This window comes from Alexandromys fortis, unplaced genomic scaffold (genome assembly GCF_014885135.2).
Source record: "Alexandromys fortis isolate MF-2015 unplaced genomic scaffold, M_Fortis_MF-2015_v1.1 scaffold_112, whole genome shotgun sequence".
Taxonomy (NCBI): domain Eukaryota; kingdom Metazoa; phylum Chordata; class Mammalia; order Rodentia; family Cricetidae; genus Alexandromys; species Alexandromys fortis.
The window spans coordinates 1,901,308-1,926,162 of NW_026068013.1; the positions used below are offsets into that span (position 1 = coordinate 1,901,308).

Sequence of the window (24,855 nt, forward strand, 5' to 3'; positions counted from 1 at the left end):
CTGGACTGGAACTGAAAAAGCGTGGGATAAAACCGGACTCTCTGAACATGGCGAACAATGAGGGCTGATGAGAAGCCAAGGACAATGGCACAGTGTTTTGATCCTTCTTCATGTTCTGGCTTTGTGGGAGCCTAGTCAGTTTGGATGTTCACCTTCCTAGACATGGAAAGAGGGGGGAGGACCTTGGACTTTCCACAGGGCAGGGAACCCTGACTGCTCTTTGGATTGGAGAGGGAGGGGGAGAGGAGTGGGGGGAGGGGGAGAAGAGTGGAGGGAGGGGGAGAAAGGTGGGAGGAGGGGGAGGGAAATGGGAGGCTGGGAGGAGGCAGAAACTTTTTTTTTCTCAATAAAAAATTAAAAAAAAGAATTCTGTGGAATTGTCTTTCAGTAGGACCAGGAATTGTCAGGTAAATCAAACCTGAAATATTACTTCAAGTTTTTCTTTAGTCTACTAATTTTTGTAAAACAAACAAACAAACAACAGAACACCAGTTTTGTTTCCTTCACAATCTATGAGAACACTCAAAGAAGGAGAAACCTAACAATAATAACATGATAGGCGTTTGGTTTATATCAGAAGCCACGGAATTGAAGAAAAGAGGATTGGCATCTTCTCACAGAGTAGATTTTTGCCTTCTTATTTTTACATCGTTGTAATAAAAAGCACAGAGAATCTGCAAAACAAAGGCCACCCACACACCTTATGGAACAGAAAGCAGTCTTTGTCTTCCCCTTCTGCAACTGGCTTTGTTTCAGCGTTTTCTTCCCTTCAGTTTTATCTGCAATTCTATTTTTACTTCTCTCCTGATAGACAAACTGAGTGCAATCTGCCTACCTCGGGTTATTGTCAGACAGCACAAAGCCCATTTGTTTCCATCTTCTGCTCTGATGATTAGCGTCCAGATCATAAAATAAACAACAACAATCAGGTTGCTTCTCCCCTTAAGAAATCTCCAACAACTTATTTTATAAAGCACAGCACAACTGGTATCTTTTCAGGCAATCAATAAGCTGAAATGGCTTTAGTGACAAGTCTGAAATGAACTCCTAAGTGGCAGATTCCCTGGAAGCCTGGAAGTGAGCACATATAAGTGCTGGGCAAAGCCCAGAAAGAGGGTTGCTAGGGCTACAATTTAGAGACCAGTGTTAAATGGGATGAATTGTCTCATTTTCTGCCCTCTTCTCAATAAACATCAAGTTCAGAACTGAAACCAAGACACTCAGCATCCATCTCCCTAGCAGAAACTTGTGTTATTGCATGTTTACTATTAAAATGACTCATCTAAAACAAATCAGTACAGTTAAAATTCTCTCACAATTGGAAGGAGTAAAAATAGACGCCATAAGCTTGGCAATCATGGGAGACTTTGTTCCCAAGGCAAAATGCATAACATTTTTTTTACAAGAATTATATCCACTGGAAATAATTCTCGTTCTTATTTCACCTGGCAAAAAAACCTTTTTTACTTAAGAAAATTGAAGCTATTTTAGGGACAGAAGTATACGATCCTGCAAACAGAAGCATAAACTTGTGGAGGGAGTTGGCATGGGTTTATCCTCATGTGGAGGGTCAAGGTGGTGTAAAATCCTAGGATAATATATATCATGTAATTATTCACATGAGAGTGAGAAGGAGAGAATGGGGAGAGCTTGGGGGAATGGGATGGTTGGGATGGAGGAAGAGTGGATATGGGAGCAGGGAAGTATATATCTTAATTAAGGGAGCCATTTTAGGGTTGGCAAGAGACTTGACCCTAGAGGGGCTCATAGGTGTCCATGGAGATGTCCCCAGCTAGATCCTTGGGCAGCTGAGGAGAGGGAGCCTGAAATGGCCCGATCCTATAGCCATACTGCTGAATATCTTGCATATCACCATAGAACCTTCATCTGGCGATGGATGGAGATAGAGACAGAGACCCACATTGGAGCACTGGACTGAGCTCCCAAGGTCCAAATGAGAAGCAGAAGGAGAAAGAACATGAACAAGGAAGTCAGGACTGCGAGGAGTGTACCCACCCACTGAGATGGTGGGGCTGATCTAATGGGAGCTCACCAAGGCCAGCTGGATTGGGACTGAAAAAGCATGGGATCAAACCGGACTCTCAGTATGTGGCAAACAATGGCTCTGGGTTTTGATCCTACTGCATGTACTGGCTTTGTGGGAGCCTAGTCTGTTTGGATGTTCACCTTCCTAGACCTGGATGGAGTGGGGAGGACCTTGCACTTCCCACAGGGCAGGTGCTGACTGCTCTTTGGACTGGAGAGGGAGAGGGAGAGGAGTGGGGGGGAGAGGGAAGGAAATGGGAGGTGGGGAGGAGGCAGAAATTTTTAATAAAATAAATAAATTAATTAATTAAAAATAAGAGAATTCTATTGTTATTATGTTTTTTTATTTCATATTAATTTCTCATAAACTTTCCGAGTATTAGAATGGGATTTTTGTGGTACAGATTGCTAGGACCTGGCCCAGTACCTTCCTTGAGTGAAGGGATAGAAGGAGGAAGCAGTTCAGATTGTATTTCCACCATTCCTGCCAACCTTCTTCATGATCTATGGGAACCAGAGAAAGATGATGCGGCTTGGCTTGATGGCTTACTTTATTTTCATGCCAGGATGACATCTGCTTTGAATTTGCAGGCTCATAAACGTTCTATATGGCTTTGGAAGCTTGGGAACGCAGCTCCAGGATTCAGGGATTTTTATTCACTGGACACTAGAGTGTTGCTGAGTGATTCCTATTCACTGGACACTAGAGTGTTGGTGAGCTCATAAATTCAAGACAGAACCCAGTAGTCTACTTGCAAGGCCAGAGACAAAGATGGTATTCCAGATGGGAAGGTCATGGTTATTCATGAATTGGAGTTGTTCAATAGATACAGCCTGTTTTCAGCTTTCAATCAAACTATATCTCACAGGCTGAAAATCTATTTCTCTGACTTTGCTTTCTACATTTAATCTTCATAGCCATAACATTTCAATCAACTTCCAAGGAACTAAGATTCTCAAATGAGTTGATCTCTGAGACCATCCAGCCAATTATTGAAGTCTTTTAAAATACTGGTAAGTTAGGTTTTCTATTGCTGCAAAGAGACACCATGACCACAGCAACACTTATAAAGAAAAAACATTTAGTTGGGGTAGGTTACATTTTCAGAGGTTTATCCCATTATCATCACAGTGTGACATGGGAGCATACAAGCAGACATGGTGCTGGAGGAATCGCTGTGAGTCCTACAGCTTGACTGGCAGGCATCAGGAAGGTCTGAGACACTGGGCATGGCTTCAGAACATATGAGACATCAGAGCCCACCCTCACAGTGACCCACTTCCTCCAACAAGGACATACTTACTCCAACAAAGCCACATCTCCTAATAATGCCACTCCCCATGAGCTTATGGGGGCCAATTACATTCAAACTACCACAACTGGATAGATGGGTTTGTGTTTTCAGACTTCAAAAGTGATTTTTTTTCTCGACTGTGAGGTGCAGCGGGCAGTCTTAGAAACTCATTGAAAGTCAGTGGATTTCTTATCTAGCCTAATTATGACTATTCGAAACATGTATGAGTGAATTACAAAGACATAGGAAGGAATGATATTGCTACAATGATCTCAAATTTCTAAACTTTTCCCTTCATTCCTTCCTTTTTTCCTTCCTTCCTATTTTCCTTCCTTCCTTTTCTCCTTCCTTCCTTCCTTCCTTCCTTCCTTTCTTCCTTCCTTCCTTCCTTCTTCCCTTACTTCCTTTCACCTCTCTTTTCTTAAAAAGGGCCTCAGTATGTAGCATTGCCTGTAGCTAGCTTGGCACTCACTATGTATACCAGGCTACCCTCAAAAGTGATTAGTTAATAACAAACAACAGAGACTTTGATTAGGATCAAGTAGTTAATATATTTGAAGGAGTTGGGTTAATTACAAATGAGAGTTAACGTTAAGTCAAAAATACTTGCTGTATTATTTCTTAAACCAATTAAGATGTAATGGAAAATTCCCCACAGTACAAAACCACATGTGAGCAGTGTATTGACAGGGAAACCTAGACTGATGCCTTTATTGCTACCAAGACCTTACTTTAGGACTAAAACCAAAACACAAACACCAAATAAAAACTAAAAACTGGAAATCACCTCACCTGCCAGACTGAAACTTGATTTATCCTTTTGTTTGTATTCGGTTTTTGAGAGTCTCACTGTGTAACACAGAGTGCCCTTGAACTCACAGTCTCCCACCTTCGCCCTTTGAATTCTAAATTGGTGGACAGCAAGTACCATTGCACATGACTAGAATGTGAGTTTTATAAGGGTCCATTCTACTTTCTGGTTTAGTATTAACACTGCACCTTAGCATAGCAGGGAGTTCCATAAATATTCACTGGATAAGTAACTATATAATGAATGAAATCCAGACAAAATATTGAAAATGTGAGATCAGGAGTGTCTGAGGTCAAAATTTAACTGACAACTTGGAATCACAATTTGGGTTAGGTGGCAACCAGTCTGGTTTAGACAGACAGGGGGCCAGAGGCCAATGATGGTATGGTGCCTTCACTGAGGAGATAGCAAAGGTCATCAGACCTTTTTGGTCTCGTGTTAGTCTTATTTCTTCATGATCTTTGCTAAGGGTAGCCTTCCTTAATTGAGGATGGAAGAGATGAAAGAACAATTATATACCCTCCAGAATCAAGTGAGGCACCAATAAACTGAGTTTGTTTCCTGATTGAGGCATTGCTGCTTATTAAAGTCACATTGTGTATCCAGAGACTTGGCTGTCCATGCTGAACGTGGCAGGAGAGTATGTATTTGATGGGAAACGTGAAAGGTGTGATTCTGTTTGTGGACTTTAGACATGGATGCAAAGGCAATCACTTCCTTTTCTGCTAAGCATTATATAGTCTAGTCTTGTTTTATTTTTTTGTGGTTCTTTTCTCTGTCAAACCAATCTCCTTTGCCAACTTCCTTGCTGGTCCTGTCTCTTGTGAAATTTTATAAAATCGGCCTGCAAAGTCCTCTTCTTTGTCTTCCTTTCCTCATCTCTAGCCTTGAAATGTTCCCTTCAGATGTTTTTACTTAATTGCATGGCTTTCAAAGACACTTTTATGTCTTCCACCCTGATCTCTCAATTAGATTCTGAACTCCCATATCCTACAGCCTAAGCCAGTGACATCCTTGTATTTCTATCAAAAGCTCCAAGCTTAATTTGGACAAAATAGAACTCTTGGTTTCTTACCTGCAAATCTGTTCTTTGTTGACTTTCCTTCCTTTTTTGGAAAATGGCACACTTCACTAATACAACCAACCATGCAGAAAACACCACTTCTCTCCTGTCCACAAACGTGTCCAGGCCTCCTCTGAAATCCTTCACTTTGTACTCACTTTGCAGAGGCTGCCTCTGACTTAGCCTCACAGGTCCTGCTTCAGGAGGACACTAATCTCCTTCTCCCTGACATTTCTCTCCTTCCTTTTCCTCTCTTCATGGAAAAGCTGCCAGCTATTTTAAAGAAAGTGAGTCAGATATCCTTGCTCCAAGACGTCTTGACTTTTCACACTGCTGCAATGGAATCCCCAGGGGAAGCAGCAAGACAGAAGGAAGGCTTGTTTGGGCTCACAGCTGGGGACTCTAGGCCATCACTGTGGGGAAATCATGGCCGCTGAAGCCCGCGGCAGCTGCTCATCCTGCATCTTCATCAGGTTGCGGAGATAGAGGAATGCTGGCTTTCAGGTTTTCACGCAGTTTGGAACTGCAGCCCATGTAAAGGTGCAAATTCCCATTCCTGGACAGTTCTCTGTGAAACATCCTTCACAGCCACACCCAGAGCTGTGTTTTCATGGTAATTCCAAATCTTAGCCAAGCTTCCAGAAGACTGACCACTTAGACCTTCTGCAAATGCCCCTGCTAATTGCTGTGGCATCCGAAGCTGGGTTCTGTCATTTGTATGTTTCTGGCTAGCCTGGTCTCTGCATGCTGTCTAATGCTAGTTCCATGCACGCCATTTCCCACCCACAACTTCCCTCTGCTTCTTCCTCTTCTTTAATGAACTAAGTTGGCTCTGCCTTTAATTCTTTTTTTTTCTAACTTCAAACAAAAATTTTCATATAATATATTTTGATCATATTCTTTATCCTCCCCTAACTCCTTCCAGTTTCTTCCCCTCATGCCTATCCACTCAACTTAATGTTCTCTCTTTCTTGATTTCTGCAACATACACAAGAAAGAAAATCAAGACAAAAACAAATAAACAAACCTAATAAGTCAAAAAATACAAACTCAAACAACAGGTGTACAATAAACACCTGGAGTCCGTTCTTTTGTTGGCATGGGGGCTGCCTTAAAATATGGAGAAAACTGATTTTACCTCTCTCAGAAGGGGCCAGCTGCAAATAGCTTCTTCGTTAAGGGTGGACTTCACATTCACTTTCTCTGTGCTGGTCAACCAGTCTGATATCATTTACCTGTTAATTTGTTTATACAATCTTTAAATTGCTCTTTCTCCATTATAGTAGGCCTAATCTGTCCTCTTTATACACTCTAATCCAAGAAACTAGGAGGAGCCACCAAATATGCTGTCGTGTTTTCCCAAACAATTCTAGTCATTTGGAAGTTTATACATTGCAGTGAAGTTTAAACTGTGGCTAGAAAAACAAGCCATAAGACAGACACAGGCATATAAAATCTTGAAGCGATCTTCTGATTGGTAACAAAGCCTCCTGTTTCACATTCCTATTTTATTAATAAGGTCAGAATTCTAGCATTAGGAAACAAAGTTAGATCATGGCAGGGGAAGAGTAGAGAAGGTCGAGGGAAGATGAAACATGGGTAAGATTTAGTCATAATTATTGATTTCTTCTGCTTACATTTTTAGCAGGAGAGATGTGGGGATAAGAGGAGAGTAGTATTGTGTGTGCAGAGGGGCATCTAGTTTTAAGGAAGGAAGAATGTGGAAAAGAGCTGGTGGGATGTTGTTACTGTTCTCACACATTTTCACATTTTGTCTCAAGGTGACCTGTAACTATCCAGCAACGAGACTGAAGAAATCAAAGTCATGGCTGAATATATCTCACTTAAAATCACAGCTAATGTCATACTTGGCCATTGAATTTTACATTTTGTTTATTTTCTGTTTAAAATATTATCTACCTTTTTTTTCTAGTTAACAGGATGTTGACATTTTCCTTGTAACAAAACTCTTTTTCTTTTCCATTTTTTATGTATGTGGTGCACTGGCTACTTTAGTGTCAACTACACACAAGCTAGAGTCGTCAGATTGAAGGGAGCCTCAACAGAGAAAATGCTCCATAAAATCAGCTACACACAAGCTTGGACAACATTTTCTTAATTAGTGGTACATGGGGAGAGTTCAGTCCATTGTGTGTGGTACCATCTTTGAGCTAGTAGTGCTGGGTTCTGTAAGAAAAAAGTCTTAGCAAGCCAGGGAAAGTAACCAGCAAGCAGCACCCTCTATGGTCTCTGCATCAGCTCCCGCCTCCAAGTTCCTGACCTGATTGAATTCCTGCCTTGGGTTCCTTTGAAAATGAACAGTGATATGCAAGTATAAGCCAAATAAACCTTTTCATTTTCAGCTTGCTTTAGTCATAATGTTTCATCACAGCAATAATACAACTAAGACATGTAGTTTGTCTGTGTGTATGCATGTTCAGTATACATGTGTATTTGCATGTATATGTGGAGGCTTGAACTATGTGCTAGGAATCACCCTGAACTGCTTTTTCACCTTATTCAGTGAGGCAACATCTTTCATTGAAACCAGAGCTTAAGGTTTCAATCTTGCTAGTCAGTTTGTCCTGGGATCCCCTGACTCTGCCTTCTGGGCTATCTGACATTAACACAAATTATGGGGATTCGAAATCTGGTACTCATGGTTTTGCTGCAAGTGTTTTAACCATGGTGTAATCTTTCCAGCTCATAATTCCTTATTTTTATATTTTATTTTATAATGAAATGCAGAATAAACGTTACTGTACTCATGGAGTCTCTCCAGTTTAAAATTTCAGAATTCATGTCACTTTAGTCTGAAAATACTACCATGGTATTGACCTTAGCAGGATCTGTCTCCCCTTGGCCACCTTGTAATTTCTGAAGACATTCCATTTCATAGCTGTGAAACTTGTCATTCTAAAGGAGATAGGCTGAGCAAAGATGGTGCTACGACATGTCTGTGTCCCACATGTCCTCACTGTCAGGCCAGCCTTGACCAGCAAGACATCAACGTCTCCCAGCAAGTCTGTTCAACTCTGCCATACCCATCTGGAGATCTGACATCTCATCTTTCTGTGAATTTTTTGTTTTTGTTGGAAGTTCCCCTATGTTGCTGAGGGCTGGCTACCTAAGTAGGTTGGACTTAAGGTGTGTGCCACTGGACTTGGTTTGGACTTTGCCTTTTGAAATTTTCAGCAGCATTTGGGTCAATGAACCATTCTTGATGTTTTGAAATTTCTTTTCAGGCTCCTGAATTTCTTCAATGTCTCCCTGGTGATTTTTCAAAGTGATAGACTGCTCAATCTTTAATCTTCTAGAAATAAAGAAGGTTGGGATGTAGCTCAGTTTTTACACTGATTGCCTGGCATGTTCAAAGCCCTGGTGTGGTGGTGCATACCTGCAACCCTTGCACTTCAGAGGTGGAGGAATTCAGTGTCACCATCAGCTACTTAGTGAATTGAAGCCAGTTTGGGGGTTACATGAGTTCTCGTTTCAAGCAACAATAACACAATGCAACAATAACAATAACAACAAAATAACAAACAACAGCAGAAAATAAAATTTATAAAGCTTAACATCCAAAACAGAATCTGTGACTTCCATGTGTTAATCATCCAGTGTGTTGGGCCATACAGCCCTGGGAGTATCCTTAATTTCTTTTTCATAGCCCATATCCAATTCACTATTCAGCTCTGTCTTGCCTCCATTGGAAATAATGGTCCACTTCTCATCAGCTCCAGAAAACAGTACCCTGTATGACAGTTGATGATGACTGGACTAGCTGCTACTCTTTTCTTCTGAAGCTCTTCCCTCAAATCTGTTCTCTCTACTCTAGACCAAGAGGCTTTTAATACAAAACAGACCTTGATACGTCCACTCCGTTAAAAATGGTTTTTGAGCCTTTCCCTGTACTCAAGATAGAATACTCAAGCTGACAGGTATCCCACAGACCTTCAGGCCAAGTGCAGTCTAAAGGTTAATTGATGTCACTGAATGGATATGGTATATTCTTGATTAAAAGGCTATATTTTCTGTCTTAAAGTAGTAAAAGTAAGTAAATACGTACTCATACATAGTTTCTGGGTTTGTCTAAAACTCCATTTCATTTCTCTTTCTATTTTTGCACAGTGGTGTAAAGACTACAAAAAACCAAGTCAACTAATGAGAAGCAAAATACTTGTCAGCAGAACAGTGTTTCTTTCTTTATTACAGAGAAAAGTTCCAAAGGAATATGATTCTGATGAAGCGTCATTGAGCCACCTCTTTAAAAGGACACAGTGCCAGCAAAATAAAAGGCTTATTTTCAGTAATTCATACCTCAAACCCCTGCGGCCTTCCAAGACTTTCCTTTATATGTTTCCATGTAACGAGAATCTCTGAGACAGATACACTCGTAGCCTTGACGTCAGTGGGGGCAGCAGTGGGTTCTGTAGGCAGAAAGGTGGAAATGATGAACCATAGCCCCTATATTATATCTGTCAACACTGTCCCAGGGTCTCTGAGCTGCTCATGTCTTCCTGACTTGTTTTTCAATGATACCTTGTGAAGTTGTGAAAAAGAAAGAGATCAGAAGGTGATCTATTTGGGTTTCTGGGTTGGGTCAACCGACACTAGAATCTTACCAATAACCAGTGAGAAATCCAGAATGATGAGGGCAGAGGACTTTATCCTTAAGTCAGGGAGGGCATTTCTCAGAAAAGTAAAAGATTTGACTTCAGCTGCCTGGCAGTCCAGTCTACCAACAAAGACTGTCAGCCAGGATTGGCTGGTGTGCTTGTTTATTTATTTAATTAAATGATTTTGAGGATAAGTTATGGAAGCAATGTAGCTGTCTACCCACAAGGGATACATATTTTGTGAATAAACAATGTTTACTAACTATAGCACTAAAAATTCTAGACAAATTATTCCCACTAAGACCAAATCCTTCAGTATGTGATATCATACTTTTGTTTGTTCATTTTGTATTTTGAGCTAGGCTATTGCTATAAAACCTTGGCTGGTCCAGTGTTCACTGTACAGAACAGCCTGGCTTTGAACTTGTGATCCTCCTGTCTCATCTTCTGAAGTGTAGGATCACAGGTGTTTATCACTGTTCCTGGCTTTTAGGATGCTTTTCCTACCCCCATACTATAGATGAAAGAACTTGGGATTCGAAGATGGCAAAATAATTTGTCAAAAGGTGGCTAAAGACTGGTAGGGTTGTTTTGGTGCTGTTAGTTAAATGTTAAAATCCAATATAGAAACACATTTAAGAAACATATCATTGTAATACTGTATTTATTTGTGTAATCAAAAGGGAGTCTAAGTTTCATTAGGCGTCTTTGCCACAAATCTCCATTTCCATGATAATGGAAGAAGTGTGTTATGTAGCCCGATATTTAAAAGGCATTCATTGACTTTTATGACAGGAACAGTCAGAGTAGAAAAGTTCCTGAAGGTCTCAGTACTGCTGCTCAAAACCCCTCTCCATTTGTTTCTATGCTCAGTGACCTTTCACACCATTTTTTTCTAATACACAATGTCTGACTGGCATCCATCAAGAAGTGCATTTTCTTTGACATCACAGGGTATATGAGCAAGGAACTATTTCTAGCTTTGACATGTCTGAATCGTAAATACTGTCACAAACATGTGTTAACTGAAATGGTAGAATAAAGGTCAGAGATTAGGTCCAACAGTTCTGTACAGATTATTATATTTTAAAAAATCCTGTGCTATAAAAAATGTAGAGACTTTAGTACCAACTTCAAATTAACCACCCCATTTGCCCCCAGATTCAGAAAGTCATAAAACAAAGACACGATTGTAAAGAACACCTTTCAAAAGGCATTGTGAGGGGCCTGGAATAAGTACAACCCTTTTCTGAAATCTTTCCTTAGTTATGGGAAATAGTTGCACATCTATCTAGATGCTTTTGAATATTACTGATTTAAAGATACCAGTCCAGTGCCTAGAGTGGCAATATAAGCATGTAATCCTAGACATATAGAACTCGAGACTGGAGGATGAAACTTCAAGATTGGACACACAGTGTTTCCTGGCCAGCTTGTGATATGAGATCCACCTCAAAATAAAATACAAACATACATACATACCTCTACTCAAAAAAAAACCCCATCTATTCCTTGCTGTTAAATAAGTCCACAAAAGACTTTCCTAAACATTCATATTTCTACTAAGCAATGGTTTTCTTTTGATAAGTTCCACATTAAAATTAACTTGTCAGAACTGGAGAGATGGCTTTTTGGTGAAGGGCTTGAGTTTGGTTCCCAGCAACTCACAGTTACCCATTACTCTAGCCCCAGGAAGTCTGACTGCCTTTTCTGGATTCGCTAAGGACTGTTCTCATATGTACAAACCCATACATAGACACATGTACACAGGCACTCACAGACACAAGACACAGAGATACCCACACACAGACCGACAGGCAGACAAAGACACAGACAGATAGGTGCACACATACATAGACACACACAGACACACAAACACACAGAGGCACAGACACACACAAGAAACACACAGACAGACAGACATGTAGACAGGTACACACAGAGACAACACACACATACAGAAACACCCAATGATACATACAAGCACAGACATACACACATAGACACACAGTGAGACAAACACACATATAGACACAGACACAAACATACAGACAACACATACACATGTGCAAACACACACAATTAAAAATCAACTTTAAAAAGCACACCACATGATGTAATTGAGCAAAATCCATTTGATTTTAACATGCAGGTTGACATGATTCCAGCACTGTATCGATTGTAATTGCTAGTTCTGAGAAGCACTAACATCTTCTCTCTTTCCTTTGCCCAGTGCTCGTCTTCTATCACTTTATAGTCTGTGTTTAATATATTCAGTTTGTTCTAAAAGAAAAGCTTCTATTTCATTCTAGAATTACGACTAGCAGACTTGTAGTAGACCCTTTAAATTGTTTAACAGGACTTTAAATTCTTGATTCTGAGTTAAAGAAAGGGGATGCTGGAAGATTTGATGCACACGACACTGAATCGCTCAGATCTGGGTGAGTTTCATTTCAAAGGGAGCCACACTTTGGTTATCGTTCGCCATTCTGTCACTGTGCTGCTTCCTTTCAGAATAAATGCATTGCAGACATTCCCCTGCCAAATGCTTTCCATCCGCTTTTATATTACTGAGACAATTACATCTTTGTCAGGGATGATTGCAGGGGGATAAACAATTTCAGAAGCACAAAAATGATAGCTAGGTGGCAGCGTTTCTATCCCTCTTTATCTCCAGAGAGAATTTTTTTTCTTTGTTAGCTTTCAAGAGCACCAGACACATTTAAATGTGTCTCAAATCGAAATTTAAATTAAAAAAAAATAACCCTGAAGATTGTAGAAGAACACGAGAGTTGGTTAGGAGCTACTTCTCAAATAAGAACTCAAATTTCCACGGGAAATCTTGAAGAATTTATAATTCAGGTCAGAACTATCCTGATGCATCACGGTTGATTTCCTCAGGTTGTGGCCCACAGCAGCATCACCTGAGTGAGTGTGGACAAGCTGCCTGAAGTCATCTCATCTTCTAGAACAAAGCCACATCCAGAGGCCACCCGTGAGGACCTGAGTTGGCATTTTAGCACGGGAAAAAGCATGGCCTGAGCCAGGTTCTCTCAACACCCTGTTATGCACTGTTAATAGTTGAACTGACAGAATGTTTGTCTGCAGACAAGAATGACTGCCTGTGACTGGGATCTCCTGTCCTGTCAGGAAGGGCGCTGCAGCCACAGAAGAGAGAGACACCATAGACAGACTATAAGAAAGTTGCTTGAGTCAGAATTCAGGAGTACATGGCCAACGGGCTTTGGGGTTCAAGTATAGCTATTTAAGCCAATATGTCAAACTAATATACCCTACAAAATTAAAAAGGTCTAGATTTTTTTTTTGGGGAAAGGTTGCTTCATCTAAATTCTGCTTCTGAATGTGCCCATCCCCCAATTGGCTCCCCAGGGGGACAGTCTTAAAACATTGTTTGTTTGCTGTCTTAAACATGACAACAAAGAATCAGCTCTCAATTTCTCTTTGTCTCATATATATGTGTGTAGTGTCTATATATGTAGATGTATGAAGGTCTGATTTTGGTATCAGGAATTTGGCTCTATCAGTTTTTAAAATTAGTGTTTAATACAGAGACTCTCAGTCAACCCCAGAGCTTGCCCTTACAGCCCTCTTGCTCCAAGGATGCTTGACCTCTACCTTCAAGGACTCAAATTACAGCCAAGCAGGAGGGATGCCTGACCCACTCAGTGTTTATGTGGATTCTGGAGGGTTGAACTCTGGTCCACTTTCCTGGTCACAAACCCTCGAGCCTCAGAACCATCTCCCATGCCCATCACTTTCAATTTCTTAAGAGTCAATTTTTGGGTTACAGAAGAGAATTTAAAGGAATCAAATTTAATTCATTCTTTTCTCTTTAATTGCCTTCAAAGACTGACAAAGGGATGGGAGAATGTGCTTAAGCACATATGTTATATATATGCATGCTTAAACATAAACTCAATAGATAAAGGAAAGAACTCAAAGTAGTCATAACTGACTCTTTAAGAGAAGGATTTACTATGTTCTAAGTCTTATTAATTCCAGACATGTATTAAATTACCCAACAAAGCCATTACATATTCTGTAATTACTTTTCAAAGAGGGGCTATGAAAGCCATCACACAGCTGCTAAATGGTGAGGGGAGGATTTGAGTCCAGGCATGAACTCTACTCCACTGATGTTGTTGCTACACTCGACTGTGCACAGATGCCACTGCCTTTAAAAAATACTTTAGCTTTGTTTTCTGTGTGTATGCACTTGTAGCACATGTGATTAAATGTATGTATATGTCATGTGGATGGGTATGGAGCCCAAGTTAACACTGAATGTTGTCCTCTGTTGCTCTCCACCTCAACTTTTTAATTGCTGCCATCACTGTACAGGTAGATGATGTGCGTGGATGTGTTTTCATGTGGATATTAGATTGGTTCTCCCCTTCCACCTTCGGATTGGATATCAGACTCAGAACACTAGGCTTGTTCTGAAAGTGCTTTTATCTTCAGAGCAGTGTTATAGTCCCATCCATGTTCATTCGAGACAGGGTTTCTTACTGAGCCTGAAGATCTCCAATTGGCTAGACTGGCTGGCTAGCAAACTCCAGGGAACTTCCTGCCACTACTTTCCTAGGACTACAATTGCAAGTACATGTCACCATGTCTGGCCTTTTATGTGGGTACTGAGAATCGGAACTCAACTACTCTTGACTTTGCACTCAGGTAGGCTGATTAAAGTCCAGAACCTTATTTGTACAAATGTGCTAGGTTTCGTCTGGTAGACAGAGACTTGAAAATCTCTCCTCTTGCTTAGTTAGGGTGTGATGTAGGCTGTGGATAGCTCCCCGACTTCAGTCTGAGCATAGGTAGTGGGCACTCTGATTGATGGATTTCAGTATCAGTTAGATTAAAATTTAGAGCAAAATTACCATGCTCATGAATTTAGATGATACATCTACGTTAAGTGACCTAGCAGCTGGAGTCCTCCTAGTGATTTGGGGGATGTGCTTGTAATACTGATTGTACATATGACTTCCCAGGAGGGGTGGGGGCAGCACTAATCAAAGGGGAGTCTAATAAACTCTGTGGGAGAAGGGCTGTGGTTTCATTAGTTAGAATTCAGTGAAGACAGCTGCTGTTGAACTTCTACAGTCACTAATCCAAATGGATCACACAGCACAGATGGGTGAATATTCTTTGTATTCTATAACTAATATGCCAATTTATAAATTTCTGACTTCACATAAATCCCATTGAGCTCAGTTTCAGCGGAGAGTCTATCTGGATAATACCACCTTGTGAGTGCTGGGCTTTCATCTGAGCACTGACTGCCCTGTTTTCAAGGGATAACTGCAAATCAGTTTCTTCGAGTGAGGAACAGCGTCTTCAGTTTAATAAAAACAAGAGCCATGCAATTCACCTGAATAGGCAAAAGTCCCTGATACAGAACATTACAAGTAAATAAACCTTCCAGTCTGTGATTAGTGGCTATGGAATTCCATCTGTTTTTCTGATGGCTGTAATTGAATGCCCTGGCCACCATGGGTACTGCACTCAGCTGTACAAATGCACACTCACAAATACTTATATGTGCATAGTCTTGAAAGGTTTTAAGTTAAAAATAATAACAACTTACAGCAAAAATCTTAGTAGAACTGTTTTAAAGTGATTTCTTTTCAAGATAAAAATATTAAGTCAACAATTAACGCTCAGTTTTGTATCTCTAGAAAAACTTCATAATTCAACTCTTATCTGTCCACTCTGAGCTTCTCATTACCACTTTAGGTAGGAGGAACCCATGTTATTAAAAGAACCACATTCACTCCAACTCCAGAAGTTTCAGCTGACTGATGTCAGTGCTGAGAAACAAACTTGGTCCTCTGCAAGAGCAGTACATGCTTCTAATAGCAGAGCCATATTTTCAGCCTGCCATTAATTTACAAGTCCAGGCTGGCCTCCAACTTTCTACCCTCCTGATTTAGCTGTCTACATATGATGACTGTAGGCATGTCCAATCACACACAGCTTTACTACGCATTTTAATAAAAGCTGCATCAAAACTTTGCAATTCTTTTAAAAAGCTGGGTTTGGTTTCAAAATAAGATTGTATCCTATCCTAAAGGTCAAAGCAGAACCAGGGTTAGGGATACATAATTCTTCCTTGGTGCAAAGGTTGGAAGTGTGATTTCTCTATGAAGTACCTGTGGAAATCCTGGCAGGTAAATTTCTCTCCAGCTCATATCAGTGGCCACTTGGCACCATTAGAGCCTTGTTGCTCCTGCTGCATAAATACTGAAAAATTTCAAAGGCTCGAGGGTGTTAATAGAAGAACAACCTGGAACATTCCCAATTGTATTAGAGAGAAATAGCTAATCTCAGAAATGTGAGTCAATTTAAACCTCAAATAACTTAGATAATACTAATATAAATGATCCCTTTTAATAGGCCAAATATGGGCAAGATTTTGCTTTAAACAGTGCAATTCTCACTCACATTCCAGTAGACTTTCTTGAAAGGGAAGAAAAAAAGATGGGTTTGAGGAATGAAATGCACACACTTATGGGTGGGTAGTCTTTGTTTTAATGGTCTCAGTAAATAGTCTAGGCTGGCCCTGAATTCACGATTCATGAGTCTTGAGTGGTGGCATTACATCTTTGAAATGGTCACTCTTCAAACAAAGCCATTTTCCAGGTGACTAAAATAGAATGAAATTTCCCTTTTGATTACATCGTAAAAGTTGACCCGTTTTTACTCTCTGGAAAAATTACTTAAGGAATACTTCAGAATACAGATTAAGTAGGTGGAGTTTTAATTTTAGCATTATAAACATTCTAGAACTGTTCTTATTGAAAACCTTCATTGTCAAGTAAGAGAAAGAGAGATCCCAGAAGGAAGACAATCTGCTTCTAATCACCCTGAGCGTGACTGCTTTGCAGTGCGGTGAATGCAGTGCAGACGAAGGGAGACGGGGCCTTCAGCCCTGCTCTGCTTTTTAACAGATGGGGTTCAATGGTGCAAACCCTTATGCTTATTGAAAGTTTCAACTTTAGTGATAAAGTTCCACATATGTGTATGTAGATCTTGCAGTCAGAACAAAGGCATGTTGGGCATACTGCAGGACTGCTATCTTCCATATTTTCATGGACAAATGAAGTGTCACAATGAAATATCTTGTAGCAACAACCCCAGTGTCTTTGAAAGGAAACACGCATGTTTCCTGTCTCACTTGAAAGAGAAAACTCCAAAGGCAAGCCATTTCAAGTTTAAGGGCTCACAGTCCAAAAAATGTGGAAAAAAGTTGTGGGGGGGGGGGAGAAAAAGTACTCCATGGTGACTGCTGTGATTTAATTTCAAAGCTAAGGCTGACAAGGAACTGATAAAATAGGACTTCTTAAAAAGCAACCCTGGCATTACCCTGCAAAGCAGGTTTCCAAATTTCTGTGATTCACTATGAGCCCCGTTGCCATGTGCTTGGTAGTGAGTTTGAAGGAGGTTGAAAACAATGATACACACTTTCTGGTAGTAAAATATGTACTACCAGATAGCTTTTAGGAGTGAGAACTTATATATGGCATATTTGCTTGTATGTATATATTCTCAGTGGGACAGAGCAGGGTGAAACGTGCTTATAAAAGAGCATATTTATTTTTTCTTTAAATATTTCCAAGCTCATGAGTAGGTGTGTGAGTATATGTGCTTGAATTCAGGGCCTGAGAGACCAGAAGAGGATATCAGATCCCCAGCACTTGAACTGGGTTATAGGTGGTTGTGTGTCAGAGGTGGGCCCTCTGCAAACGTAGGATTCACTCTTAAAATGCTGAGCCATTTTTCCTGTCCCAAAGAATTTATTACTATTCTGTGGTGAAAAGCTCAGCTGTACCACTTCTTCTCTTTAGTCCACAGTCTGTTAGCTAGCAATGTGCATCTGGGTGTGGTTCTGAGGCTCTTGAAGGCTGGGCTTGAAATTATGACCTTACATTTCTTTTAAAGTGCTAAAATAGTTAAATCACACAAACACACACATGCACACATGCAAGAGTAGGCATACATGACATGGTTGTATCTAATACAACCCGAGATACTAAGTGCATGGATATCTTAGTGGGACTCCTATAGTTTACAACTGGAATCCTCACCTTACCGGCCATTGTTCTGCTAGGTTAAAATTTGCTCCTGCTTCACAGCTTGGCTCTGTATTACAAAGATGCACAACAGCTCTTATCAGAAAGTGCATCATCTGTAAATCAAGCACTGCCTTTGTTCTTTTATATTCAAACGATCTTATTTCTTTTTTCCCATGAATCTCAAGCCACATATGTGGGCATAAAAGAAGCACCAAACACAGTTAATATTGACCTTGCTTATTTGGAAGGTCAAATAGTTGCAGCCTTTGTCCAATATGTTTTGAGTTATTTATTATTATTATTATTATTATTTCACTTACTGGGCCAATTGAAATTCTACACTTTATTTGAGAGGGTAAATCTAAGATGTATTCCATTTTCTGTCAGAAAATTGCACGTTTGTATTTAAGCTTATTAAAAACTCAGGATCTGGATAGCAAGTTGGACTTGTGATTTAGCCACAGTGCCTATAGAGAACAGCTAGCTTTACTTTATTCTCCTATGACACAAGCACACTTACTTACTACATGTTACCCCATCTAGGTGCTTAGGAATAAAATGAACTCATGCATGTGATGACCAAATCCTATAGCAAAAATCAAAGATATGATGGAGAAATGTGCATTTAATTCTTATCATAAGATGCTTAAACTTTGACAGGCTCCTTTGCTTTTCTGGTCCTCAGTTTCTCTTCAGTTACAAGGATACAAAGGTACAGAGGCAAATTTGTAACAGAAAGCTGTGTGAAACTTCTTTAACAGTACAGTGATTTACACACTGATAAGTCATAATTGCTTATTAGTTATGTCAATGGAACTTCAATTAAGTTTATATCACACAACACAACACACACACGTTAAAATATCCAAAGAAAACAACATGCTCTGGAGATTACTGATATTATCCACTTAATGGAAACATGTTGGTTATATATCATTAGTGAACAAGAAGCCCAAATCAACATATTCAGATGTTTTTTAAAAAGATGAGGTGGAAGGTGTGGGGAGCAGAAGGAGGGGAGGGAGAGGGAACTGGGATTGGTATGTTAAATGAAAAAAAGATTGTTTTAAAAACTAAATTAGAAAAGAATTAGAAACTTCTCAGTTGAGAGAAGTTTCATAAACTATATCTAACAACTACAATGGGGTAATGAGTGAAATTTTGAGTCATTGGCATACCAGTATTTTCTAAAACATTCTCACAATTTCTCATTAGAAAACCAATATAAAATATTGAAAAATCAAAGAGATGGAGTAGAGACACTGACCTCCCTCCGCTGAACAGATGACCACAATCGGACTGAAGGGGCCATCGCCTTTATTATTATAAACACCAACTTTGACTTCAAAGGGTGTGAGAGGGGGGACACTTTCATCTCGGTAAATGAACTTTGAAGCCTCAGAAGATGTCACCATCTTCTCCTTCCAGCCACGTGTTCCGTTGGGTCTGAATGCCACGATGTAGCCGAAGCCTTCCCCATTTTGAAATTCTTCTGATACTGGCTAAAGAAGGATAGTACAGTTAATGATCAACAAAACAGCTGGCTGAGAAACAGTTCCTCTTAATGCTTGGCATTACTAAAGCCGCAGTGCACTACAGAAAATAATCTCGGAACTTTTAATACGCTGTAAACTAAGATTGCACATGTGTTTTGGCTTTAATGGTATAATATAAAAAATGAAATGATATCAGCTGGTATTTGAAGAAACACACCAGAGTTTTTGAGACAAGTTTCATAAACTATATCTAACTACATCAAGAGAAAACTCTTGAGATGGAACAAATTTACTTCAATTAGTCACATGTATAAACTGACGATCCTTGAACTCTATTGGAGAATTGAGTCTGTTAGGGAAAATTGCCATGTGGTGTGGTTGCAAGTCTCTCCTCCTTATTCAGTGCTCTTCAGAGCACACAGTAGATCAAATCAAAGAGACATCAACTCACAACCTATCTTCCAGAGTCCTTTTCTTTTGTGTCTGTGTTTTCCCAATTTGCGAAAACAAACAAATAAGCAAATCCACTCTGGACTGTTACACATTTTTTAAAACTTCTTGTGCTATATATGGCTTGCATTTAAATTTATTTAAAAATTTTAATTGCAGATTATAGAGAGAAGTAACTGTATTGATTAGGCAATGCCGGGAAGCCACCAGTTACTTAACTAACAGAGCATACGATGCCTTGTAGATATCCAGTAATTTTGTGTTAAATTTTCAAGCTTGAATCCCACTTAAAGATAAACTAGTACATAATAAACCAGAGTAGAGGAAGAGACAAAGTTTATTAAGTCAAGGTCATAGGAGAGCCTCAGTGGGGTCAGATGTGGGGAAATAAATAGCTTTGCAGAAATGTTAACACAAGGCAGAAAAATTTATTTATGAAAGGAATGGATGGAAGAATATGACAGACAATGCATTGGTGAAATCTTCCTGCTATCCACATATTTTCAGTGTTCTCTAAGACAGTCTCATTTCTCCAGCAAACACGACCAAATTTTGTGGTTAGGGTGGAGCTCATTAGTTGTGTAGCTACATTTTGTAATGATGTTATCTAATAGCAAAAAAATAAAAATAGACTTCATGGTAAAGTGTATTTTTCTTACTTATTCCATCCTCATTCTTTTGACTATCAAAAGGTATTTGGAGATTGTATGATGAGCTCTGTATTGTGACACAACCTTGGGAATTCTGGTCCTGATTCTGATTGTCAGAGACGGTGCCAGAGTGGTGACCCTGTTTCAGTCTGCAGAACTAGGAACTCTCCCCTCACAGTAGGACTGTGTTATAAGTTGGAATAAACCAGGGACCATGTACTCAGTGTGGTGGTGTCCTTCCTCTCATGGATTCAGTTTCCAAAGAAGTCGAGGTGGCTACTTGATTAGAAAAGAATTAACACTACACAAGTAATCTAAGTTTCCAGAGCAATTTCCAAGGGGCTGCTTGAGTGAGTCAAGCTCGTTCAGAGAAACCCTGTGTTAATGCAAGCATACCAATGACTTAGCAAGGGTTGTCTGGGACCTGGGCTGAGGATGAGAAGGACTTACCTAGATCTCACTCATCTGAGTAGCAAATCCTCAGACTGTTTCTTCATTCAGACAGAAACACCCAGCCTTATACCAGAGCAGAGTCTCTGGACAGAGCCCTAGTTTCTGAGCAATCAACCTGTCCTGATACTTGTACAGTGATTATTTTTACCTCCCAGGCGATCACCAGTTCATGCCTTCTTCCACTTCTTCCACTTACATTGCTGGGCGCTGTCTTTGGAACTGTGGATAAAAATGCATGGAGGCTGAAGAGAATAAATACACGTATGATTTCCCTAGACCATTATCATCCTACTTAGATTTTGTAGACTATTAAAATGAAACAGAGTTGCTTTCCATTAGAATCTACACATTAAATACTAAGACAAAATATATTATAGATACCTTGCTCTCTGAGACAACTGATTACACACACACACATATATATATACTGTATTGATTGTATACATTACATGTGTACTGATTATATATGCACATATATGTATATCGATTATATATCACACACATATATACACATATATGTATATATATGTATATATATATATATAAATTAAGACATACTTAACACCAAAGATAGGGTATTTACTAAGGTTGGGTAAATTCCACACTTTCAATGGCCCTCTCTTCTCTCTGCTACTGTTATATTTCTTTTTATCATCCTGGGGTCTGCAAAAGTTCTGGAAAAATTCACAGGTCCAGACCTGCACTATCTCAGGATCTATACTTTAAGGAAAACATACCCATAATGCCACTGTGTGAGAATCTATTTAAATGAGTAAGCATTAAAAAGAACTGTCAAAAATCAATCTTTTTCCCCCTTGCACATACAGAGTCACTCAGTGCAAGTTTTACAAATGAATAACGATTAAAAGAATAAATGTGTCAGAAGAACAAATTTCCCCTTCATTGCACCAAACCACAAATCTGCAGCTGAAAGGAATATTTTCCAGTGAAGTGTTGTTAACAGGAGAAAAACTATTAAAATAAACAATTTTTCAGAGTCTGTGCCCGCCTTCACAATTTTACACTCCAATCTTGCCTTTGTATTCCAGCATATAGTTAAGACAATATTGATATACACATGAGCAATGAACTCACATTACCTGTGGGATGAAAGGACATTAATTGTTAGTATATATTTTATATGTAACATTTTATATACTGTGAGAAACCTTAGGCAGATTTATTTTTATAGTATGAGAAAGAAAAATAAGAAGAATGCTTCTTGGATCAGCGAAGTGGGAAAGAAAAACCTGTGAAATTAATAATGATGTACATTAAAATCTTAATTGTTGTTCAGTTGGACACCCTTTTAAATGCCATTGGTCTCTTTTCCCCTTGGGTGTAATTCTCCTGTTGAAGTGCTTGCAAGAGTTACTGTAGGACGTGCAGTACACACTGCAGCAGCTGTCCATTTTTCCTTCCACAACCCCATGCATTCTACAGGCTATGGAGTTCACTACCATGGGTTCCCTCAGAAGTATCTGGAGTTAGAGAGTTGTTACCTTCATACAAAGAAACCACATAAGATTCAATTAAGATAGAAAGACAGTATTCTGAAGTAGTCAATATGTCCTAGTTAATATGAACAGTGAGAAAATCACTTTTTAAATGAACTTTTAAAAGTATTTATTGAATTTTTTTATTTGACAGTTCCATACATGTATATAGTTCACTCTTATTACTACAATCTCAAGTACCCTTGCTTGTTTCCCACCCCATTAACTCTTTTTCTCCCTACAATTACCTGTCAAACATTATTTTCACTTTTTGAGATCTACTGAGTTCAGCCAGGATCATTTTTGTGAGCATGGATTTAAAACAATCTGTTGGAGAATAGTGGGCTCTTCATTGGGCACACAGGTCACTTGAAATCATAGTTATTGCTGTTGTAACAGAGAAACATACCCATATGCCTTGGGACTTTTCCTGCGAAGACCTCAGTGAAATTGAATATGACTTTAAGTGTGTTCATTTCCTGTCAATGATATCAGTGAGACTTACAAAAGGGTGATGATAAAATGCTCTCTGCCTGTGTTGGTACAGTCCTTGTCTGTTAACAAGTCAGAGTTTTTGGGAAGAGGAGACTCAATTGAGAAAATGCCTCCATCAGGTTAGCCTGTAGGCAAGCCTTTGGGGTATTATCTCAAATAATGACTGATATGAGGGAGGGGCAGCCCAATGTGGGTGGTGCCAACCCTGGAAGGTGGTACTGGACTGTATAAGAAAGCAGGCTGAGCAAGCCATGGGGAGAAAGCCAGTAAACACTATTCTTCCATGACTTCTGTTTCAGTTTCTGACTTCCATTCAAGATGAACTGCAAATACAAATGGAGATAAGCCCTTTCCTCTCCAGGTTGCTTTTGGTTATAGTGTTTTATCACAGCAATGAAAATGAGCTAAAGCAATGCCCCTGTGGCCTGTTTCTGGCTAATTCAGGAATTTGAATATCATGACGATCAGTGAATATCTACTTAAAGTAATAGTAAATGTGATACAGTTTGTCAATACTTGGCCATTGTGGCTTCCTTTAGGACATTTGCTTGATAAGAAAATGCACACATACATGTAATTACACATGCTTATAAGCACCCACTTTATATTTATCTCTGCCAACACATTCTGAGTAACACTGTTCTTAAAATATAATTTAGGCTAAGTGCTTCTTTTACATCATTGATCTATGTTTATATCTAGAACTTAGATTTTTGAATTCACTTCTTTGAAGATAAAATTACTAAGAGTTCATATTTCTGAAAAAAAAGTCTGGGCATGGAAAGAACCATTTCTGTTTTATTCCACTCTTAAAATAATGGGATGCTCAGAGCCTCTGGGTTGGAGTTAAGGAATGAGCTATGAGCTCCAATGTGAGCATCTCCTCAAACCCACCAGAATCTAAAATTTAGAAGGGGTTTGGATCACTAGCTAGTCTTTCAGAGGCCGCAAGTTCAATTCCCTGCAACCACACAATGATTCAAAGCCATCTACAATGAGATCTGGTGCCCTCTTCTAGCATGCAGTTAGAACACTGTATATATAGTAAATAAATAAATCTTTAAAAAAAAAGAATTGAACATAAAGAACAATAAAGTTGGAGCTCTGGGAGTCTGAAAGGAGCAGTGCACAGGACATTCATGGTTCTGATTTAGAAAATATATTTAATTTTTCAAAAATTTTAACTTTCTGAGTAAAAAATTGTGCTAAGAATGTAAGTAGTAATGGGGCTGGAGAGATGGCTTGGTCCTCACACAGCGGCTCCCAACCACTGTAAGTTCATGTCCAGGGGGTCTGGTACCCTCTTCTGGGCTCCACATACATTAGGCACTAAAGTGGTGCACAGACATGTGCATAAAATAAAACACACATAAAAGAAATAAGGAGTGACTAATAAATATTTGAGGTTTCCAAAGACTGTGAAAGCAAAATAAAACTTTTTCTAAATTAACACAATGTTGTAAGAGTAATTTCCAGGTTAAATTATCTATAAATAACCTGTGTGGTAAGATACGCTCTGAAAGTGAACTGCTCAGTATGACATTTGGGGACAAGTTAAGCTGTAGTCAAAGAGTAAATAAATGCAAAGGGCTAAGATCTTCTTTGCCTTGCTCTATCACCATTTCAATGAAACTTGCACAATACCAAAAATGGCCTTTGACTGCTAGTGTTTCAATAATGCATGTGCATGGATTTTGAAAAGCTTCTTAGATGTTTGCGACCAGCTGATGGCAGTCACAGGTCTTGAGAGCTGCAGCCAAGGCCCATGCTTTGCTGCTGAGATCTAACGCTGCTCCCTCTAATTCTGCTTGGCTTACATTTCCTAATTACATGCAGATATGCTAGTTGGCATGCTCATGCATTTCCTTTTCAGTGTGGTGACACACAG

At 39.4% G+C, this 24,855-nt stretch overlaps 1 protein-coding gene across 1 annotated transcript in view; it reads right to left on the minus strand.

Moving 5' to 3' along the window:
* The window catches only part of Cntn5 (contactin 5), a 656,861-nt gene that overhangs the window by 27,063 nt on the left and 604,943 nt on the right, over positions 1-24,855 (minus strand). Inside the window, exons 17-19 of the mRNA XM_050162227.1 lie at positions 21,125-21,195; positions 19,195-19,429; positions 9,533-9,642 (exon numbers count right to left, since the gene is read on the minus strand). Coding sequence (XP_050018184.1) covers positions 9,533-9,642; positions 19,195-19,429; positions 21,125-21,195 — 416 coding nt within the window. The remainder of the gene's footprint in view (positions 1-9,532; positions 9,643-19,194; positions 19,430-21,124; positions 21,196-24,855) is intronic.